General features: G+C 40.9%; 1 protein-coding gene across 1 annotated transcript in view; it reads right to left on the bottom strand.

The window, feature by feature from the left end:
• LOC108796419 (calcium-binding mitochondrial carrier protein Aralar2-like) overlaps positions 1–13980 on the bottom strand; it is a gene marked incomplete at its 3' end in the record, with an annotated part of 79156 nt that overhangs the window by 38440 nt on the left and 26736 nt on the right. Inside the window, 1 exon segment of the mRNA XM_018567890.1 lies at positions 2523–2621. Within this exon segment, the coding sequence (XP_018423392.1) occupies positions 2523–2621 (99 nt within the window).

The raw sequence follows: 13980 nt of genomic DNA on the forward strand, positions 1-13980 counted from the left end.
GTTGGATTCTCCCCTCCCCCCGCCATGACTGTCGGATTCTCCAGTCCCAGGCCGGCAGATAGAACCACTGAGCAGAGGGAGACCAGGAATCCGACATTCCCAGAAGTGCTGAATCCTAAAGAATCTTTACCCAGCAGTTTTCAATACAGTGTTTGGTGGCACAAGCTGTATTTAGATCTTCCTTCCAGGGAAGTTTTATTCAAGCGACAGAGTTGCTTTAAAGCTAAACTGAAGTCCTATTCAAAATTGCACCTATTATCCTAAGGTGTGGAAATATTATAGTGGTTTAGTGCCTCAGCTATCACATTAGTGTAAGGACACTTCTTCTAGTATTTGCATAGCCTTGCCCGCAAAGGACAGCATTTACACCTCACACCATGAATGCCTTTGTGTGGAGCACTGAAGACGTCCATTGTTGAAAAGACGAAGGACAGTGCTTGTCAAGTACCCCTGAATTCAAGTACGTGTGGTTGATTTTGTTTTTAATTCAGTGGAGGAAATGGGGCTAAACATGTAGTGGTGTTACAAATGTGTAAATGTGATTAAGAACAGGGAAGCATTCTGGACACTTGTTTCAGGTCAGTAAACCAGAAGTGTATTAAAAGGTCAGAAATAACAAGGTAACTAGCAGAAAAGTCGATGGAAGCCTACAGATTGCTTTCAATAAATGTTTACTTTTATTTGTTGATAAAAGATAAGTCACCAGCAATCAAGGTGCAAACGTAGTTCAGTGAATTGTAAATATGTCATACAGCCAACATTGCAGGGTCCCTTCCTCAAGGCGACGCAGTGTTTGAATCGGTTACAGTGCTGCATGGAGTGCGGGTGGTTCCTACTTCACTTTATACGTTAATTTGCTTTCATAAAAAAAAAAGGGGAAAAAAAAAAGAAAAGAATAGGTTAAGGCCATCACCTGCCCTAAACAAAAACCTCCATTATTGAGACAATGAGTTGGGAGTCGTGTGCAGGAAGTTCCAACACTGGCTTATTCCAGAGCAAGCAGCAGAGTTCAGGCAACGTTTCCTAACCTGCCAAATCAATTAGATCACCAAGAATCTATCTCTATCTTTGCGACTAAGCCCATTATTGGGTGCAAAGTTGGGGTGAAGAGGATCCATGGTGGGATGATGTCTAACTGTGTGCTACAGTAAATTCTTCAGCGAAGTTTGGACTTTTTATTTTCTGTGAATGACTATGGATGTTGGAGCAAGATGGGCTCGGCTGATGTCCACCCGCCGTTCTCTCTAGTGATGCTGTGAAGGTGCGCTGATACTGGTTATGGAAGTTGGATCCCCAAGAATGTTAATGGAGAGCTACCACACAGAAATTAGATTGTCACCTAATGTCCACGGATATCTATATTCTACAGGTCACATGGTGTTCTCGCAGCCAAGTTCAACTATATCCAGGGATTATAAAGCACACAAAAATACAGATCAAAGTAAAAGAATTTATACAAAAAAGTTGCCGTTCATGTTTAACAGGACAAAATATACCCGGAGATGTAAACAAGCTTATGTGGTTACTGAAGAAAAGAGGTGTAATTTTCCTGCTTAGCTTAAACCGACGGTTGCCATGGAAACCGGTACAATAAAAGACACTTTTCCATAACAAATATTCATATTCAACAATGCTGCTCTTGTCAAGCAGTTGATATTTTCATACAGGTCATAACAATGAAAAAGAAAAATCATACAAAAAGGTTTTCCATAATGTACAATGGCAAAAACTGAAAATAAATCTTCAAAACCTTTAGGTAGAAGTGTGGGCAACTTTTAAAGTGGTTTTGCAAATAAAGTTATTTAAATCTTATTAAAAGAGACCCATATTATTTGTGTACTTCTTCAGGGCTACATAACCCGTCCCCGATGCGACTGGGTTCTCCATGATTGGACACAGGTCCGGTTTAGGCAGTTGCGCACCATTACAAATGGCCCATGTGCTAACGACCTGAATGTCGATATGTTTGGCGGCTGGTGTGGGTCATAAGGATACACCCTATCTTTCCTGCTCTCTTCTTTTTACTCCTTTGTTCATGTGTACTTTCCTTTTTCCTGGAGTACTGGCACTCTTTGGCACCTGCTAGGCCTCTGTACGCGGTTACACTATTGGCCCAACGATGGGTCATGCACAGTTGAGTGCTATGTGTTAGAGAGAGTGGTGCCTTCAGTAGCAGCCTGCACAACTTTTCTTTTCTTTACTGCAATGGGCATTAGTGTAACAAGGCATTCACTGTCATATACATAGGTGACTGGTGCCCTATACGTTTGATTACGTCACTTGTAAACCACAATGTTTGTACATGTGCCTCTACTCCCCTCTTGTTGTGTCTACTCTGTATGTACATGTCAAAACTTTCAATAAAAAAACTGTATTAAGAAAAGAGACCCATATTGGTTGCCACTTCTTATACTCTGCAGGTTTGGGTAGCATTCTATCAATCGAATAAGTGAGCCTTGGATTCAAAGCCAAAGACCATGAAGTCAAAAGGGAAGCTTGGAAAGATTTCATTAATTCCTTACCAAACGTTATTTCTCCTTTCCCAGTTTTGTCAAAGAGCTGGAAGGCCACCATGAAGAGCGCATCTGGAGCGCACAGGACTGACTCGAAGGCTAAAAAAGGGGGGGGGGGGGAACAAAAAAACAAAACATTGTAAAAAAGGTCTTTAATATTACTCACTTTTACAACATGAATGCAAAATGCAATTTCTCTAAAACTTCTTAAAAGTTGCCAATCTCTAATTGTCCAGTAGACGTGTACTTTTACTCGCAGAGTACTCTCATGTATAGAAATATACAGTACATCAATCCCGACCTGCAATGACAAAAGGCCTCTACCCCCACGCTGACCTGCGTCAATGTAAAGGGTGAATTAAGAGAATTAAGATGGGGTGGGGGATCAAGAAAGACTGATGGGAGAGAAGAGCTTGGAAGAAAACCTGCGCCACCTTTTCCTGATGCATTTAGCACCTCCTGTGAGTTTTGAGCTGCTCCTTCCCCATTTGCGTATACACAAAGCTAATTGTTTGCGACTGCAACAGAATCCCTCAAGTCTTGGAGCATAGGGACAGTTAGACCGAGCGTACATGGGCACCTCAGCTCTCCCACAAACTTTCTGAACTAGGCTTCCATAGGAACTGTCAAAACGTCTGTCGTGTACAGCCAAAGAAGGTGCCATCTTAGCGTCTATTTGGAATGCGGTTGCCATGGTGCTGCATGTGTGGTCAGCTATGATACGAGCCATCTGAGGGCTTGCAAGTTCAGATGAGAGCTGAAATGAGCACACTGACAACCTTGACGGTTGGCATGCCTTAAAAGTAACTGTTTTGGAAGTAAAATTAGTCTTTAAAGATAAGCCTTCCAAAATTCACTGGACTTTCCATTGATCAGGCAGGGCAAATACAGTCATGGCCAAAAATATTGGCACCCCTGCATTTGTCAGATAATGCACCACTACGCACAGAAAATTGTTGCAATTACAAATGTTTAGGCGTTCATGTTCATTTCTTTTGTTTGTATATTTTGGCCATGACTGTATATATTTTTTTTTTATCTTCCCATAATTCCATTATAAGAGACCCCTAAAAATGGGAAAGCAAAAACCAAATTGGTCCTGCATGAGCAAACAAAAGGTTGAATTTAAATTTTAACCACTAAAAGAACCATATGTAACTTCTGCCTCATCACCTTCCACTCCAGCAAATACAGAGGGTCCTCTAAATAAGAATATAGCGGAAATGGCATTATATTATACATAGTACACGTCATACTATACAAATACATTCATCAGTTGAGATTTTCATGCAATTGACATCACTTCAAGAAACAGGTATTCACAGCGTGTTCTAGAAGACTTTTGCCAGAGTAAATATTTACATTAGCAGTAAAATAGGTTTCTTTAAGTATTTAAGTAACAATACAATGAACCATAACCATGCTGGTTGTGTCAACATTAGGCTTTGAGATGCTTCACTAAACCTCATAACATTTAGAATTTATGCTATGCTTTGCCAGAGCAAACACGGTTTGGCTACTTAAACACGGTTGCCATAATATTTCGATTGAAGTCGCTAGGAATGAAGTGACTGATACTTAATAAAAACTATAAAATTGCAGACGAGAAACCAAAGTCTTGAGGAGAAGAGATCATGTTCTACTAATAACACAAATTAAGAGGCCAGATTCATGGTAGAATAATCTCTTAAATGTAAACCCAACACAAACCCATTCAATTCATACTGGACATTTAATGAATTCCATAACTATAAAAGTTACCTTCAGCCAATACTGCATGTCAAAACAAACATTATATTTAGATATAAAAAAGGTAAATTAAGTTATATGCAAGTCTCTACTTTTCCATCGGAAGTTGTGCTTTGTTGACCAAACTGCCTTCCAGAACCTCTCTATTGTTTTTTTATTGTGATGATCGGCCTTACACACCAAAGGTGAGATGGTTAGGCCGAGCTTGACGTTTAAAAGTAAAAAAAAAAAAAAAAGTTGAAATGTGCTTATAAAATGTAGCGGCCTGTCAGGTGATTGCACGTGCTTGGCGCTCTCCCCCACAGTCCCCTTTTAGGAAGTCAAGCATAGGGTCTCACAAGTCATGTTTTTTGAGCAAATGTCGGCTGTCCAGTCAGACACCCTTCCCATATTTGAGAAGATTTGGGAACCATAGATCGTTTCCTACATGCCTTCCACTTTTCTTTTAGACTCGCTCGTACTCCGAGTTCCCATATACCTACTGCCCATTGAGTATATACCACATGATGTCCCCGAAATGGCCCAGTCCCTCTTCCTCACCCTTACCATTCCTGCTCACTTTTCTTCCTTGTTCTCCTCCCCTTTCCCTCTTCATTACTTTACCACGAGTCTCCTTGACAGGGCTTGGATGCTGAAAGGGTCCTCATTGCGGTTTAGCCAACTTTTTTCTTTTTCTTTCTATGTTTCACATCTTGATTGATATGTTCCCTGATAGGGCTTTAATGGTTGCAAAACTTAATTTGAATTTTGTAAATTTGTATTCGTATATGCAACATTGATCGATCTGTACTCTCACTTTGTGCTACTATGTTGTACTTACATTACTTGTTTGAAAACTTTGAAAAATCAATAAACATTGAATGGAGGAAATTTAGCTGCCTGTATCTCTAGGGCTACCAATCATTCTGACAAGCACTGTTCAGTAAGGGTAAACTCCGATTACATTTTTTCATCATTTGGTCAGTCTGAATGAAAGATGCCTGCACATAACAGCCGCAACATGAAAAACCCAGCAGTTACAGCCAAATGCCATGCTATTCCATCAGGCAAGGCTCCAAAACGTTGTATCAGAGCGTGTAGGAGGCCGAAAGGAGTGGGCAAGCTTTGGCACTTTGAGGAATGAAATGGCATTCAGCTCTATCTAAAAGGTGTCCCAAACCTCTAGCTGTCTGTGCCTAACACCACCAGAAGATTTATTTGCCAGTGACCCACTGCTTTTACACCTTTGGTGAACCCTAATTTAGCCTGCAATGTTTTCTCCGCTCATATCCTTTTTGTTTAATTTGTTAGGTCAAATTAAAAAGAAATACTTTTGTAAATACTTTGGGCCTGCTTCCGCAGGGTGAAAAATGAACAAATCGCAGAATAAAATTTAACTTTTTAAATTAGCAACAGTAACACTAGTTGTTTAAAACTATTCCTGGTCACGCTGGAAAAGAACATGGATGTTTTTTTTATTATTATTTTGCCTTTAGAACAGAACAAGTTTAGGAAGACAGTAAAGCCAAAAGAAAGAAAGGAGGTATGACTATGGTATATCAACAAAATAAATAGGCCCATAAATTAATGGTAAAACATTTCTCTGGCTCATATCCAGGTATAGGAGGGTTCTAGTAACTACAACGCAATCTTTAACCTCCCTGATTGGCTAGGAGTAGGCACAGACAACTGTCAGTAAAAGGAAAGGGTCCTAAATAACACCAGAAATGTGTTTACAGTATGCAAGTGTAGTTGCAGTCTCACATAATGTATGGTTTTCCCAATAACAATTGATGTAAACTGTTACAACCGGGTTTCACAAATGTAATTTTAATCCTACCTTCATTCCTCAGAAGTGAAGGATGGAACCTGATGTACACCAGCTAAGCCATGCATGCCGGCATAGGTCAATCAAAGGTTAGATTGCAGAGTGAAGACATGTAATGTGCCTGACAGCTGATGTCTGAAATGTATGCAAATCTCCATCAATCCCTTCAGAGCACCGAAATCTTAGTGAAATAGTGTATGGAAGACAACACATTCATGGTTCTCACCACGCATTTCCACCTACACTTCAATGCACCTGCGTGGTTTATGTTCATTTCAAGTAAGTGCAACTTAAATCAAGAATAGGCAGATATAAAAGGAAAAGTCCCACTGAATTCAGTTTTACATTCATAAAACTAAAATGTATTTTTAAACAATACTTCAGTCTGTCTGTACTAGCCTCCTATATTATCTTGCAGATCTGTATTCAAGGACAGTGCTCAGAGTAGGGATGCACCAATACCAGTGTCAGTACCGATACCGAGTATTTAGGTGAGAACTCGGCCAAATGCTCTTGATGCCTATCCCGAACTTCCGGTATGAGGAAGCCGGGTGGCGCGTTATTACACGCTGCCTGGCCGGGAAGCTGGCTTCATGCTTCCATGTCACTTGGTAACGAGGGAGCATGGAGGCGGCTTCCCAGCTAATCGGGAAGCCAAGTGGTAAGTCATTACACGCCGCCCGGCTTCCTTAAATGGGACTTTTGGTATTGGCGAGTACCGAAAAACAAATATAGGTACTCGTAACTGAAAAAACTTGATCAGTGCATCACTAGTTTAGAGCCAATCAGGTTTTACTGCATTGCACAGTTATGCGAATGTAACAAATGGAGCCTGCTGGTCGGACGAGAGAGCACAAGTAAACTCTTCAATTTCCGCTGGCCGCTGTCAAAATATAGTGAAGACAGCAGGAGATTTCTTGATCAACACTCGTAAACGCTGACGGAGGAATCTGTTATATAGTTTCTCCATTCAGCCAGCAGGTTGAACGAAGAAAATATTACACTGTATGGCCTTTAACCACATCCGGGCCGCAATACGCCTATAGACGGCGGCCCATTGAAGTGGAGCCAGGAGATGAAGTTGGGGAAGCAGGTCTGCAAGACCCCTGATGTCTCCATAAAGAGGACCTGTCACACCCTATCTGCTATTACATAGGGTGCTTGTTCGCTTCCTATGTAATAGCAATAGGGTTAGTGGAAAAAAAATTAAATAAAGTGTTAAAAAGTTTTAAAAAGTAACATAAAAGAAAAATTATAAAATACAAAAAAATTTGTTAAGACCCCCGTCCCCCACATACACGTCGGTGCGCCTATGTGCACTGTCAATGACTGTTAGCACTAAACTGATGAGCGGTAAAAGTGTTTAAAATGTTCCCTATGGGAAATTTGGGGTATTTACATTTTTTGCGGCTTCACGGGCGAACGCAATTTTAAGGCTTAACCTGTTTGATAACTATTTACCCCACGTGATCCCGTCTTTCATATTTTACCAAAAAATTGGGTATTATGTTTATGTGCATTACATTTTAAGTTTATTTTTTCCTAAAAATACGGGTTTGATAAACATGTGCGCAAAAACCGTGCGACGTAAAAAATTGCACCTAGCATTTTTTTTATTCTACAGGGCCTCAGCTTTCAGAAAATATATCATTATTGGGGGCCTGAAGCTGTTTTCTAGCCACAAATTTATATTTTATGATGTGTGTGCAAGTAACTATTTACCCGACGTGATCCCGTCTTTCATATTTTACCAAAAAATTGGGTATTATGTTTATGTGCATTACATTTTAAGTTTATTTTTTCCTAAAAATACGGGTTTGATAAACATGTGCGCAAAAACCGTGCGACGTAAAAAATTGCACCTAGCATTTTTTTTATTCTACAGGGCCTCAGCTTTCAGAAAATATATCATTATTGGGGGCCTGAAGCTGTTTTCTAGCCACAAATTTATATTTTATGATGTGTGTGCAAATAGTAGGAAAATGCCCCGGATGGCAAGTGGTTAAGGGGCCTATTTACCATGAACAGCAGACTTATCTGTTCTGCATGGATCTATGTGCCGGTATGGACAATGCTTCCTAAATAGGGCCATAGAAAGATCAAGTGCTTTAAATACATTTCCTTTCCATGAAAGCTTTTTAATTCACTTGCAATGTGCCTCTGAAAACTTCGGCCCTCCACTTGGGGGGGCACCTGCAAATCCCATGAGGCATTGCAAAACTCTGGGAGTCATACCTGTGGCTTTCGGAGTCAGATGCATGCTGGAATCTGTAGTTTTACCACAGCTGGAGGACTGGAATGTGCCTACCCCTGCTATAGAGTGTAACTTGAGTGACATCCAAGTCTGCAGGAGTTGGTAACATCACAACCAAGATGGCGGCACCCAGCAGCAGTCTCAGGGTTTTTGGATGCCTACAAAAGGGGAGGCTTTCACAGGTAAATAGCATGCAGAAAATATGTAACAGCAGAACTCCGGGCATACATTTTATTAACCCTTACAGTGGGGCACCCCTGCACCACTACTGCTTTTTTGTGTCTAGGTTAGAAAAAAAAAGTTACTAATTTCAATCAGCCGCCTCTGGGGTTCGGGTAAGCATAACTTTTTTATTTTCCTCCCTAGACACAAACCAGCACTTAAACCTTGCAGTGCAGAGGTATCCCCACTACAAAGTGCTTGTGCCCGGAGTTCTGCTGTAAATGCAATTATAGTCTTATGGGAAGAGTTTTGTTGAAATGAAATGGTTTACAGGTTCTCTATATAGGAGTAAAAAAGAAACAGCCCTTTACCCAGCATAAGTGCCTGCACTACTCCCTCTACCCATAACAACTCAAACCACCGCAGTCAGGCACCAAACATTTATAAACATGCCGTAATTTTATGTATCTTGACATCTGCAAGCAGGCCTACGCCTACATCCAGTTACAAGAAGGCCATGTTTTTAGAATTTAAAGCCGAGAATTTAAAAAAAAACAAAAAAACCTCAAAGCTTGCAGAACGTTATTAAATACGAGAGAATATATTAATGTGAGTTTCTAATCAGATCAGCGGAGGGACAACTGGAGGATCTGCAGGGGCAGCAGCTGCATTTAAAATAACCCAATTTTTACAAGTTAATTAAACCAGCTATTTTCATCTTATTGTATTTCAGACTCCTCAGAATAAGGCCTGCCCGAGAGTAAATCACAACAGATTTACTCTGTAATAACAGTGACGTCTTCATTTAGCAAAATTACGAGGCGGCACAATGAAGTAAGCGAGCATCGATTTAACACAGCCAATTACACAGCGAGTTTCTTTATGTCTAGAGAAGCTTAAGTAATGTGAAGCACACAGTCCTGTGATCCCGGCCCTCCGTGCTCCATGGAGGGCAGTCGCCGTGGCAACACACTCTCTTTTCAGGATTAAAGCTAGCCCCCTGATTGCCTGTCATTACGTGTCATTAAATGAAATTTAAATATGAACTTCGGCATACTACTTAAAACCCGAGGCCTTTTCATGTGCAGAAAACAGGTGTTCCCGGGAAAGATGGCAGCTGGGCAGAAATGGTCTTTCTGGATACTTTATTCGCCAAAAATTATGCCAAGGAGCCCTCAAATCAATTATTGAAGGACAGCAAGAATGTGAATAGCGGGATGCAAAATGCGTGTCAATTACAATTAGGCATTAGGAGGGTACTAGACTATTGTAATTAAATGTCTTTAACAGTATCTCCATGTTCCACTGTGCTTCACAAAAGGTCATTAAAAAAATATATATATATATATATACACACACACACACATACATACATATATATATACATATATACACACACACAAAATATATATATTATACACACATACTGTACATACATATACACAGATACATACACATAGTATATTAGGGAAGCAATCATGGCTATAAATGAACAGGAAGCCTCTATACCGAGTGGACCTGTCCATTCATAAACTGAGGAGATAGTATGAGTTACTATGTCCACAATCATGAATGAAGAGGAAGTGGTGCAGAGCACTTCCTGTACATTCATAATTGGGGACACAGTAAGCAAGCATACTATGTCCTCAGTTATTTGCAAACACTTAGCGATCAGTACTGATCACTGTGTGCTCCGCTCTCGATCTGCACTGTTCTGCTTGTTATAAGAGCCAAGCTCTCCTCCTGCACTGGCTGGCTCAGCTTCCGGTGAGCTTCTCTCCTCCCTGCTGGGTGCCGGCAGCTGGATCGGCTCTTTGTCTCCTCCAATCCCCACTGCCTCTGCTGACACAAGCGTGGGAGAGCAGAAGGGATCGGAGGGGACGGCGACCAGCGCCCTCGAGGAAAACGGAAGCTCGGAATGCACCGCATTTGTTGCCGTTTTGGTACTATCTGCATTTTGCCCATAGTGCCATTTTCGGCAGCTGAAATTTTGTTGCAACCCCAATAATTATATACAGTGCATCCAGAAGGTGTTTATGGATGCACTGTTGCAGACTGATACTACAGTTGTTTCAATTCTTTTTTTTTTTTATTAATCTACACCTCAGTAACCCATAATAACAAAGTGAAAACAGAACTTTAGCTTTGCAAATGTATGAAAAAAAAGGACAAACTAAAATATCACATTGGCATAAGTATTCAGACCCTTTGCAATAATACTTGGCTTCTTGACCCAAGTGAGTATATTGATTTTGGGGGACCGGACCAGACCCACTTAGGCGAGTGGAGGCAAAAGGGCAAGGAAAATATGTGGGCACGTTTCCTTACCTTAATATTTATGTTAAATTTAACAAACAACTTGCATATTTATATAGCCATCTCCCTAAATTCCATTTTTTTTTTCTTTCCAACAATTGCAGCCAAGAGGAACAGTACTCTTCTATAATGGAATACAGATTATCCTGGATGGAATTTGTATCTGTAATCCAAACAAGGATTACAGTAGTCTACTCAATTCCTTATTTGTGCATCAAATCACTGAACGTTTACAGCAGAAGAAAATTGCTTCTTTTCTGGCTGTGGCCCTTTAATCTTCTTATTAACCTGAAGGAGTGTACAGTACATGTACCATATTTCTGCTCCTGAACACAGGCTAGCTTGTCAATTACACTTGTATTCAGGAATGTATAAAACATGACTACTAAGCAATAGGACAAGGCAGGGAACCTGTGGGAACAAGATGTCATCTTGCAGGCCTTTTGCTAGAAAACCCCTTCCAATTTCTTTTGTCACCCTCTGATAAGAGAACCAGCAACCTATCTAATGAACCTCTCCTGCTGCTAGGGAGATCAAGCCATCAGTTCCATATGTACACAAACTACTCCACTGATACCTCAGACCTTGCCAGGTCCCAGAATAATAAAATGCATAGAAGCGGGGACAATCCTCAGCCGTGTCTTGCCAACCGGTGGATGTGTTATTCAAATCAAAGAAGCATGGTATAAAGTCAGAGAGCATCACATAAGAACCTTGAGGAACTTCACACTGTCGGTGCATACTCATAAGGGTAAGCTCTGAGGGTGCGAAATGCATCAAGGTGTGCATCAAAGTGCTTCTGTGATACTGGCTGTACACCAGGCTTCTTAATTGAATAAAACATACACCTGATTAGCTGAGGGTTCCACATGTTGTTTAAGTATACGTTTAATGTAGCAGAGAATAGAAGAGAACATTTATACAACAATAAACTGGACACCAGTTGACATGAGATTGTAGTCCATCACGGGAGTGAGCTTGGAGCGGCGTCTACTTTACAACACCCACAGGGACCATGGGGAGCAAAAGTAGTCACCCTACAGAAGGAAGGGTGCAGCAACAATCGTGTAATGCCAATGGCTGGTTCATGGGTCAGCTCAGGCCTCCAAGGAGTCAATGGGAAGAATACATTTTTAGTTAGGTGGTTTCCCTAATCTAAGCTGGCTTACATAGTTACATAGTATTTGAGGTTGAATAAAGACACAATGGCTTCAGAAGGTATCTGACCATGTTTAATGTAGCAGAGAGAATAGAAGATAAGAAAGGGCATGGTCAGATACCTTCTGAAGCCAGCTTTGATTAGGGAAACCACCTGGTGTAATGTTTATTGTTGTATAAAATTATGCTTAGACCACTCGAGCAAACAACAGCCATTTGGTTTTAGATTACAGTCTGTTAGATTTTTATTGCAGTCTGTGTCAAGACAGGAAGTGACGGGATCTCTCTCCAAGGTAGACATTAACACATTGTTAGTAGAGTAGGGAAGGATTAGAACTTCTGACAATGATTTTATTGTTGTCCATGCCTTCCTCCCCTGAGGACAATAGCCCCCGACATTTCTTGTATGGCATCGCTGGGAGAGGAAGAAGGAAAGTTTCTAATGGGGGTCACGGAAATAAAAAACATGAAATAAATTTTTAACTTCCACACTCAGTCAATCCACATTGTTTAGCATAGATGGGGATGATTTTTTTGTTTTTCATTGTTTAGCCCACGGGGCTGAAATTGAAAAATCCTTTAGAATGTCTACAAATCTGATAAAATGCCATCATGAAAATCCAACAAGTAAAAATGTGAGAACAAAAACAGCTTTCAAGGTAAACGTTACAATGTCTCCACAGAACGTATACTCCCTGAAAACACACTAGACTTTCCAATGAATACATACATTGAAAATAAAAATAAAAAGGAGACAAAAAAAAATAGGGGAAAAAAAAAGACAAACACACTGAACCATTATATATTACAGCAGACAATCCAACCTCAAAAATTCAATAAGTGATGTTTACAAAAACTGTAATTGTTTTGGAGACAGACAGATTCTATCAGGTTTAGTAATCCACTACAGCGACTTCCATGTGTGAAAATAAAAAAGAAGAATGTTCGTACAAATCTTCTGTGCCCGACTCTGGGATAACGTGAACCTCAGGCATGGCTGTGATGAGAACCCAATGGCACATGCAAAACAGATTTGATAGCTTAGTGTAATGATCATACCTTAATTTAGCAAGAAAATGATGTTTGTGTGCACAGGCAATCTCATTCAGGAAGGCGGAGGATAGAAAATATATGCATATAAATGTGTTCATGCATTACGTGTTTTACAAGTGGTTAACGTGCAACTAACCCTAACCTTAAAGAACATCTCCGATTAAAAAAACAAAAAAAAAGGACAAGGACTAGGGGCCACCACCTAAAACTGGTGGAGAAAAGACTTAAACCACAAGGGGCATAGGGGCTTCTTCTCAGTTAGAGCAGTTAGGGTCTGGAACTCGCTGCCACAAGCAGTGGTATCAGTTGAGAGTGTTGAATCATTCAAAAAGCATTGAGTCCGTGACAGCGTTCACTTCTGCCTGTCTCTTCCGCTACAGCAAAGGGTATGTCCCTCGGTGTCCTCACGTCCAATACACTGCATATAGAACGTAATGACTCGGGGACCTTAGACCATTGCAGAGGAGGGGGAGAGGGACTCCAGGGACCAGTCTAAGAGCAAGCCGGCTCCGAGTATTGGGGGGGGGATAACTTTTTTTACTTTATCATATTGTAAGCAGTCCCTAGCTAGTATGCGTGTTTTTTTCCCCCATTCGGTAATACTTTCCTCTTTGGTTGCATACAGGTCCAGCGCTGTATGCATCCAATGCTGCTGCATATGTGCCAATTCACATTCCTCTCAGACATCCCACAATGCCATCTGTGAGTGCTGGACACAGTGCTCCAGATTGCTAAGAGCTCTTAGAAACCTGTTACGCTCTGTCTGGCTTCCCGCCCAGCTCACTGACGTCACCAGCAGCTGAGTGTGACACTGGTCACCCTGTTCCTGAACAAATCAGCCCCTAGAGTCTGCTGGGAAACAGACACTTTCAGGAGTGTTAATCAATGGAGTCCCATGCTGAGCTAACTGGTTCCTCACCTCCATGTCATTACTCTCTGTTGTAATGATGAGAAAATCAGCAGCAGGA

Source organism: Nanorana parkeri, unplaced genomic scaffold (genome assembly GCF_000935625.1).
Source record: "Nanorana parkeri isolate BGI_ZX_2015 unplaced genomic scaffold, ASM93562v1 scaffold1112, whole genome shotgun sequence".
NCBI classification, from domain to species: Eukaryota; Metazoa; Chordata; class Amphibia; order Anura; family Dicroglossidae; genus Nanorana; species Nanorana parkeri.